The sequence below is a fragment of the Oncorhynchus mykiss genome, chromosome 27, assembly GCF_013265735.2.
Source record: "Oncorhynchus mykiss isolate Arlee chromosome 27, USDA_OmykA_1.1, whole genome shotgun sequence".
NCBI lineage: Eukaryota > Metazoa > Chordata > Actinopteri > Salmoniformes > Salmonidae > Oncorhynchus > Oncorhynchus mykiss.
In genome coordinates, this window is record NC_048591.1 from 43,075,595 (window position 1) to 43,085,868 (window position 10,274).

A 10,274-nucleotide genomic window follows, 5' to 3' on the forward strand; every position below is an offset into this window, starting at 1 on the left:
GATGTAGTGTATCACAGAATCCTCCTCATTTTAGGTTATGTGACTGACTGAATTAACCAACTTCCCTGACTTGCCTTCAGGTGGTTTGTCATCACCCCTCTGCCTTTACCCAGCATGTAGGAAGCTCTAGTTGGACTCAGTTTGAGGGCCCACTGCCCTCTCCTGGTTGGTAAAGGCACTGTCCCCAATACTCCCTGATTTCCCCCCAAACAATTAGCTTTTTATGTCAACATGGCATCACATGAGACAGTTATAGTCTCTTCAGAATTAGGAGCAGACATTAAGTGAGTAGCTGGAGGTTTCCTTCGCTTTTTCCTTCCATTCCTCCCATCCATGTCTCTCTCTCTCTCTCTCTCTCTCTCTCTCTCTCTCTCTCTCTCTCTCTCTCTCTCTCTCTCAATTCAATTCAATTCAAGGGCTTTATTGGCATGGGAAACATGTGTTAACATTGCTAAAGCAAGTGAGGTAGATAATATATAAAGTGAATATATAAAGTGAAATAAACAATAAAATTAACAGTAAACATTACACATACAGAAGTTTCAAAACAATAAAGACATTACAAATGTCATATTATATATATACAGTGTTTTAACAATGTACAAATGGTAAAGGACACAAGATAAAATAAACAACCATTGTATTTACAATGGTGTTTGTTCTTCACTGGTTGCCCTTTTCTCGTGGCAACAGGTCACAAATTTTGCTGCTTTGATGGCACACTGTGGTATTTCACCCAGTAGATATGGGAGTTTATCAAAATTGGATTTGTTTTCGAATTCTTTGTGGGTCTGTGTGTAATCTGAGGGAAATATGTCTCTCTAATATGGTCATACATTGGGCAGGAGGTTAGGAAGTGCAGCTCAGTTTCCACCTCATTTTGTGGGCAGTGAGCACATAGCCTGTCTTCTCTTGAGAGCCATGTCTGCCTACGGCGGCCTTTCTCAATAGCAAGGCTATGCTCACTGAGTCTGTACATAGTCAAAGCTTTCCTTAATTTTGGGTCAGTCACAGTGGTCAGGTATTCTGTCACTGTGTACTCTCTGTGTAGGGCCAAATAGCATTCTAGTTTGCTCCATTTTTTTGTTAATTCTTTCCAATGTGTCAAGTAATTTTCTCATGATTTGGTTGGGTCTAATTGTGCTGCTGTCCTGGGACTTTGTAGGGTGTGTTTGTGAACAGAGCCCCAGGACCAGCTTGCTTAGGGGACTCTTCTCCAGGTTCATCTCTCTGTAGGTGATGGCTTTGTTATGGAAGGTTTGGGAATCGCTTCCTTTTAGGTGGTTGTAGAATTTAACGTCTCTTTTCTGGATTTTGATAATTAGTGGGTATCGGCCTAATTCTGCTCTGCATGCATTATTTGGTGTTCTACGTTGTACACAGAGGATATTTTTGCAGAATTCTGCGTGCAGAGTCTCAATTTGGTGTTTGTCCCATTTTGTGAAGTCTTGGTTGGTGAGCGGACCCCAGACCTCACAACCATAAAGGGCAATGGGCTCTATGACTGATTCAAGTATTTTTAGCCAAATCCTAATTGGTATGTTGAAATTTATGTTCCTTTTGATGGCATAGAATGCCCTTCTTGCCTTGTCTCTCAGATCGTTCACAGCTTTGTGGAAGTTACCTGTGGCGCTGATGTTTAGGCCAAGGTATGTATAGTTTTTTGTGTGCTCTAGGGCAACAGTGTCTAGATGGAATTTGTATTTGTGGTCCTGATGACTGGACCTTTTTTGGAACACCATTATTTTGGTCTTACTGAGATTCACTGTCAGGGCCCAGGTCTGACAGAATCTGTGCAGAAGATCTAGGTGCTGCTGTAGGCCCTCCTTGGTTGGTGACAGAAGCACCAGATCATCAGCAAACAGCAGACATTTGACTTCGGATTCTAGCAGGGGGAGGCCGGGTGCTGCAGACTTTTTTAATGCCCGCGCCAATTCGTTAATATATATGTTGAAGAGGGTGGGGCTTAAGCTGCATCCCTGTCTCACCCCATGACCCTGTGTGAAGAAATGTGTGTGTTTTTTGCCAATTTGAACCGCACACTTGTTGTTTGTGTACATGGATTTTATAATGTCGTATGTTTTACCCCCAACACCACTTTCCATCAATTTGTATAGCAGACCCTCATGCCAAATTGAGTCGAAGGCTTTTTTGAAATCAACAAAGCATGAGAAGACTTTGCCTTTGTTTTGGTTTGTTTGGTTGTCAATTAGGGTGTGCAGGGTGAATACATGGTCTGTTGTACGGTCATTTGGTAAAAAGCCAATTTGACAATTGCTTAGTACATTGTTTACTGCTGTTTTCTGCTGTTAATGATAATTCAGAGGATTTTCCCAAGGTCGCTGTTGACGCATATTCCACGGTAATTATTGGGGTCAAATTTGTCTCCACTTTTGTGGATTGGGGTGATCAGTCCTAGGTTCCAAATATTGGGAAAGATGCCAGAGCTAAGCATGATGCTAGAGAGTTTTAGTATAGCCAATTGGAATTTGTTGTCTGTATATTTGATCATTTCATTGAGGATACCATCAACACCACAGGCCTTTTTGGGTTGGAGGGTTTTTATTTTGTCCTGTAACTCATTCAATGTAATTGGAGAATCCAGTGGGTTCTGGTAGTCTTTAATAGTTGATTCTAAGATCTGTATTTGATCATGTATATGTTTTTGCTCTTTATTCTTTGTTATAGAGCCAAAAAGATTTGAGAAGTGGTTTACCCATACATCTCTGGGTAGCTGGTCTCCTCTCTCTCTCTCTGGATAGCTGGTTTCATTTCTCTCTCTCTCTCTCTCTCTCTCTCTCTCTCTCTCTCTCTCTCTCTCTCTCTCTGGGTAGCTGGTCTCCTCTCTCTCTCTCTGGATAGCTGGTTTCATTTCTCTCTCTCTCTCTCTCTCTCTCTCTCTCTCTCTCTCTCTGGGTAGCTGGTCTCCTCTCTCTCTCTCTGGATAGCTGGTTTCATTTCTCTCTCTCTCTCTCTCTCTCTCTCTCTCTCTCTCTCTCTGGATAGCTGGTTTAATTTCTCTCTCTCTCTCTCTCTCTCTGGGTAGCTGGTTTCATTTCTCTCTCTCTCTCTCTCTCTCTCTCTGGATAGCTGGTTTCATTTCTCTCTCTCTCTCTCTCTCTCTCTCTCTCTCTCTCTCTCTCTCTCTCTCCACTACTCCATCCCATCCATGTCTCTCTCTCTCTCCTCCCTCTCCGTCTTCCCGTGCAGAAGAGGATCCTGATAGGGGTTTGCCTTGCTGTCTCTCTGACCATCCTCGTCATATCTCTGGCTGTCGGGCTCAGTTAGGGGAACCACCAACATCCAGACCTTGGCCTGAGGCTGGGTCACCCTTCTGGGCTGAGAGAGGCCTGGTTTAGGGCCTTGGCACCTCCCTGGAGGATGGCTCCAAGTCTTCCACACTCTGGTCTAGCTTCACCCACCATGGATAAAAGACGTCAAATAGTGAAGAGCTGGAACACATAGTTACTGGGCAGACCGGTTCTGTACCCCCCCGGCACATTGACTCGGGTACCGGTACCCCCTGTACATAGCCTCGTTATTGTTATTGTGTTACTTTAAAAAAAAATCATTTTTTACTTTTGTTTATTTGGTAAATAGTGAAGAACACAGGTTCTGCTACTACTTCATGTTGAGCATGGCCACATCCATAGAAATCCCATGGACACTATTGATAGATCTTAATGAAACTACCAACGGCAGGATAGTGGGTTTGATTCCTGGGACCACCCGTACATGAAATGGGCTGCTAGTTGCTTTTTTTTATCAGTGTTAATACCAGATATTATTGACCTGTCGGTGTTCGTACGCCATCACCCTACACGTGTGTCCGCACGCCATCACCCTACACGTGTGTCCGCACGCCATCACCCTACACGTGTGTCCTCACGCCATCACCCTACACGTGTGTCCTCACGCCATCACCCTACACGTGTGTCCGTACGCCATCACCCTACACGTGTGTCCGCACGCCATCACCCTACACGTGTGTCCTCACGCCATCACCCTACACGTGTGTCCTCACGCCATCATCCTACACGTGTGTCCTCACGCCATCACCCTACACATGTGTCCTCACGCCATCACCCTACACGTGTGTCCTCACACCATCACCCTACACGTGTGTCCTCACGCCATCCCCCTACACGTGTGTCTGCACGCCATCACCCTACACGTGTGTCCTCACGCCATCACCCTACACGTGTGTCTGCACGCCATCCCCCTACACGTGTGTCCTCACGCCATCACCCTACACGTGTGTCCTCACGCCATCACCCTACACGTGTGTCCTCACGCCATCACCCTACACATGTGTCCTCACGCCATCACCCTACACGTGACCCACTCATGTTGTATGAGGGCTGCTGTGTTGTTGAAGGAGATGTTTTGATGGAGATGTTTTGCATGCAGAAGTACTGTGCAGTGTATGAATCATTATCTATGACCACAATCAATTACTGACTGTACTGTGTACTGTGTACTGTGCACTGTGTACTGTGTACTGTGTACTGTGTACTGTGTACTGTGTACTGTGCACTGTGCACTGTGTACTGTGTGCTGTGTACGGTGCACTGTGTAATGTGCACTGTGCACTGTGCACTGTGCACTGTGTACTGTGCACTGTGTACTGTGCACTGTGCACTGTGTACTGTGTGCTGTGTACGGTGCACTGTGTAATGTGCACTGTGCACTGTGTACTGTGCACTGTGTACTGTGCACTGTGTACTGTGTACTGTGTACTGTGTATGGCTTCTGTTTTCAGAGAAACCCTGTATTTAAACAGATAATATAGACCAAAGCGGAATGGGACAGAATTCAGAATGCAGAATACAGAATAAAATAATGCAGAATACAGAATAAAAGAATACAGAATAAAAGACTACAGAATGCAGAATACAGAATGCAGAATACAGAATAAAAGAATACAGAATAACAGAATGCAGAATACAGAATGCAAAATGCAGAATACAGAATGCAAAATACAGAATACAGAATACAGAATAACAGAATGCAGAATACAGAATGTGGAAATTGCTCTACCTGACCTGTAGCACTCCAATACTGTCTGTGAGAATAATCTTAAGTACTGTGTTATTAATGACCTGTTGTTTAAGTGTTTTTATCTATAACACATGTCCCTCCTCTCTTCACATGCTGCCTGGGATGTTTGTTCCTCTTTTTAAAACGTGCAGAAGAAAATTCTGATCATTATTTGCTGTGTAATTCTGGGAATCGTCATTGCTTCTACAATTGGAGGATACTTAGGTATAGCCTGAGACACACACTGAAGGTCATGTCAGGAGCCACACACACACACACACACACACACACACACACACACATACAGGTCCACCAGTGGGCCCATTTTCCCTGAATACAACACACCCCCACACACACACACACACACATACACACACATACAGGTCCACCAGTGGGCCCATTTTCCCTGAATACAACACACCCCCACACACACACACACACACATACACACACATACAGGTCCACCAGTGGGCCCATTTTCCCTGAATACAACACACCCCCACACACACGCCCACACACACACACACACATACAGGTCCACCAGTGGGTCCGTTTCCCCTGAATACAACACACACACACCCACACACACGCACACACACACACACACATACAGGTCCACCAGTGGGCCCATTTCCCCTGAATACAACATCCTGTGTTCCTCAGCACAAAGCTCATTGTGATCAATTAAACACACTCCGTGTACAGGACAAAGATTGTCATTTCTGCATGACTTCCTTCTTTGTAAATGTGTGTGTTTCTGTAAAGTGTTTATCTGAGTGTTGTGAAAGATTTTGAAATGTTTCTAAAATGTATTTTTTTAACGGGGCGGTGAGGGGGGGGGGGGGGGGGGTGTAAGAAACTACTGTTATACATACTAACACATTCCAAACGTCCAAATGTTGTGTTGACTCAGTTTTGAAACGCTTATGTATCCTAACAACCCACCTCATTTCAGACTTTTCTTGACACGGTTATTTTGAATATAATCAATATATATAATCAATGAATGGTTATAACCCAGGATCTGACGTCTTCCCCCCCCCCAAAAAAAAGTCAGTAGTGTTTCTTATTTACAGTAATTCCTTCATTTTTAGTTATTACCGTAATCTTGTTGTCAGTAGTGTTTCATTTCTACGGTAATTTCTTCATTTTAGTTATTACCGTAATCTTGTTGTCAGTAGTGTTTCATTTCTACGGTAATTTCTTCATTAATTATTACTGTAATCTTGTTGTCCGTAGTGTTTCATTTCCACGGTAATTTCTTCATTGGTTATTACCGTAATCTTGTTGTCAGTAGTGTTTCATTTCTACGATAATTTCTTCATTAGTTATTACTGTATTCTTGTTGTCAGTAGTGTTTCATTTCTACTGTAATTTCTTCATTAGTTATTACTGTATTCTTGTTGTCAGTAGTGTTTCATTTCTACGGTAATTTCTTCATTAGTTATTACCGTAATCTTGTTGTCAGTAGTGTTTCATTTCTACAGTAATTTCTTCATTAGTTATTACCGTATTCTTGTTGTCAGTAGTGTTTCATTTCTACGGTAATTTCTTCATTTTAGTTATTACCGTAATCTTGTTGTGTGACATTGACATAGACGCAGAATGAAAACAAATCCCTGCGCTACGGAGACTAATACAAGATTAGTTCCTAAAATATTATTTCCAAATGTTTTTGGTTTGTTGTTATCATCATGATGGTTTTTGCTGCAGCAGCCTCAGCGCCCCATACTTCCTGCTTGACTGACATCACAGTACATGTGTTCTGTCATATATAATAATATTAATATTATGTCATGTAATCATTATCATATATTAATATAATATTATGTCATCATTATCATATATTAATATAATATTATGTAATGTAATCATTATCATATATTAATATTATGTAATGTAATCATTATCATATATTAATATTATGTAATGTAATCATTATCATATATTAATATTATGTAATGTAATCATTATCATATATTAATATTATGTAATGTAATCATTATCATATATTAATATTATGTAATGTAATCATTTTCATATATTAATATTATGTAATGTAATCATTATCATATATTAATATTATGTAATGTAATCATTTTCATATATTAATATTATGTAATGTAATCATTATCATATATTAATATTATGTAATGTAATCATTATCATTTATTAATATAATATTATGTAATCATTTTCATATATTAATATTATGTAATGTAATCATTATCATATATTAATATTATGTAATGTAATCATTATCATATATTAATATAATATTATGTGATGTAATCATTATCATTTATTAATATAATATTATGTAATCATTTTCATATATTAATATTATGTAATGTAATCATTATCATATATTAATATTAATATTATGTAATATAATCTTATAACATAATCATATTTAATATTATGTAATATGTAAATATTATATTACGTGTGATAATGATGAGGTCAGTAAACCTGGACATTCTGCCCCTCTCACTGGGTTCCATAGACCCTAACTCACAACACTGGGTTCCATAGACCCTAACTCACAACACTGGGTTCCATAGACCCTAACTCACAATACTCAGTTCCATAGACCCTAACTCACATCACTGGGTTCCATAGACCCTAACTCACAATACTGGGTTCCATAGACCCTAACTCACAATACTGGGTTCCATAGACCCTAACTCACAATACTGGGTTCCATAGACCCTAACTCACAACACTGGGTTCCATAGACCCTAACTCACAATACTGGGTTCCATAGACCCTAACTCACAATACTGGGTTCCATAGACCCTAACTCACAATACTGGGTTCCATAGACCCTAACTCACAATACTGGGTTCCATAGACCCTAACTCACAACACTGGGTTCCATAGACCCTAACTCACAATACTGGGTTCCATAGACCCTAACTCACAATACTGGGTTCCATAGACCCTAACTCACAACACTGGGTTCCATAGACCCTAAACTCACAACACTGGGTTCCATAGACCCTAACTCACAATACTGGGTTCCATAGACCCTAACTCACAACACTGGGTTCCATAGACCCTAACTCACAATACTGGGTTCCATAGACCCTAACTCACAATACTGGGTTCCATAGACCCTAACTCACATCACTGGGTTCCATAGACCCTAACTCACAATACTGGGTTCCATAGACCCTAACTCACAATACTGGGTTCCATAGACCCTAACTCACAACACTGGGTTCCATAGACCCTAACTCACATCACTGGGTTCCATAGACCCTAACTCACAATACTGGGTTCCATAGACCCTAACTCACAACACTGGGTTCCATAGACCCTAACTCACAATACTGGGTTCCATAGACCCTAACTCACAATACTGGGTTCCATAGACCCTAACTCACATCACTGGGTTCCATAGACCCTAACTCACAATACTGGGTTCCATAGACCCTAACTCACAACACTGGGTTCCATAGACCCTAAACTCACAACACTTGCATGGTTTATTTCAAGATACGGTGACGTTATGTGTTCTGTGGAAAACAGAACAGGATGTGGATGTGGGTTTGGTCGTTGCTCATGGGCAGTGGTGGAAAAAGAACCCGCTTGTCATACTTGAGCAAAAGAAAAGATACCTGAATAGAAAATGACTCAAGTAAAAGTGAAAGTCACCCAGTAAAATACTACTTGAGTAAAAAGTCTAAAAGTATTTGGTTTTAAATGTACTTAAGTATCACAAGTATAAATCATTTAAAATGTCGTATATTAAGTAAACTAGACGACACCATTTTCTTTTCTTTTTATTACATTTATGGATAGCTATGGGCAGACTCCAACACTTAGACATCATTTACTGACAAAGCATTTGTGTTTAGTGAGTCTGCCAGATCAGAGGCCGTAGGGATGACCAGGGATGTCCTCTTGATAAGTGCGTGAATTAGACAATTTCCTGTCCTTGCTAAAGCATTAAACATGTAACGAGTACTTTTGGGTTTCGGGGGAAAATGTAAGGAGTAAAAAGTATATTTTCTTTAGGAATGTAGTGGAGTAAAAGTCAAAAGTTGTCAAAAATATAAATACTAAAGTAAACTACAGATACCCCCAAAAAAACTACTTAAGTAGTACTTCAAGTATTTTTACTTAAGTGCGTTGCACCACTGCTCGTGGTATTGCAGTTCCTGGCAAGGAGTCAGTATTTTTATAATTTGTTCTATTTATGATGTCACATCCTATTCTGGAAGGTCAAGACCCTCATTTTAACTATCAACATCACGGTATCCCATAATGCCTTACCTACTGTACAATACTGCCTGATGAATTCCAGTGTTGTGTTTGTGTGTGTGTGTGTGTGTGTGAGAGAGAGAGAGAGAGCATTTTAATGTCTGAACCAATGTTTTTTTGTGTACAAAGTGTATATGATTTCTCTGAGGAATAGCATCTACCACTGCCAATGATTGTAAATATGCTGTTGAGATGGAGTCTAGATGGTTGGTCTCTATTTGTTCTGCTCTGTGAACCCTGTTATTTTATGTTCTTCTTGAACTGCTTTTGAGCTTTAACAAAAATACTGGGATTCATTCAAACCCACCATAGCAATGTTTAGGCAATGTCTTTATTTACAATATTAATCTCGTGTACACACACTTCTAATTCTGAAACGTGAAAGCATATCTGCTAGTAGTTAGCTTACCTGCTAGTAGTTAGCATACCTGCTAGTAGTTAGCATACCTGCTAGTAGTTAGCATACCTGCTAGGTTTTTATACAGTCCCCAAGACCAATCTGAGTTTATTTGACCATTTGGAGAGAGAAAAAAGCTACTGTGTAAATACTGCAATGTGGGTTTGATTGAATTGAGCCCCAGATATTTTGTCCTACCATGCTACTCAGTTCTGTTCGGTTGGTCTGTGAGGGAGAAAATAGATCACAAACAAACCACAGCCATGATGCCTACTCAACGTGTTGCCTTGGTGTTGTGATGCTGTGTTTTGCTTTTGTTACTGACATTATTAAGTAAAGTTTGTCCGTACGTAATCTTTGTGATGCCTCTCTTTTTTTTTCCTTAGTCTTAGGCCCATTGCACATGCCCACTCACCACCTATCCACCAGACAGATGTCAGATCAGCATTTTATTGATGTTTGATACAGTTGTCAGTGGTCGTAATTAGCAAAGGATCATGGTCGATGTAGTCTTTTTTTCATCCTGCCTGAAAGTCAACTGGGAGAGTCCTCGTAGCCTGCCGGCCCA

General features: G+C 40.6%; 1 protein-coding gene across 2 annotated transcripts in view; it reads left to right on the plus strand.

The window, feature by feature from the left end:
* LOC110508072 (syntaxin-1A) overlaps positions 1-6,084 on the plus strand; it is a 190,720-nt gene extending 184,636 nt beyond the window's left edge. Inside the window, exon 10 of one of the 2 annotated variants that reach the window (XM_036965669.1) lies at positions 5,193-6,084. In XM_036965669.1, the coding sequence (XP_036821564.1) occupies positions 5,193-5,276 (84 nt within the window). In that variant the 3' untranslated portion in view covers positions 5,277-6,084. Of the gene's footprint in view, positions 1-3,210; positions 3,310-5,192 lie in introns of those variants that run through there. The other variant, XM_036965670.1, reaches the window with a different exon arrangement.
* Positions 6,085-10,274: the final 4,190 nt, after the last annotated feature.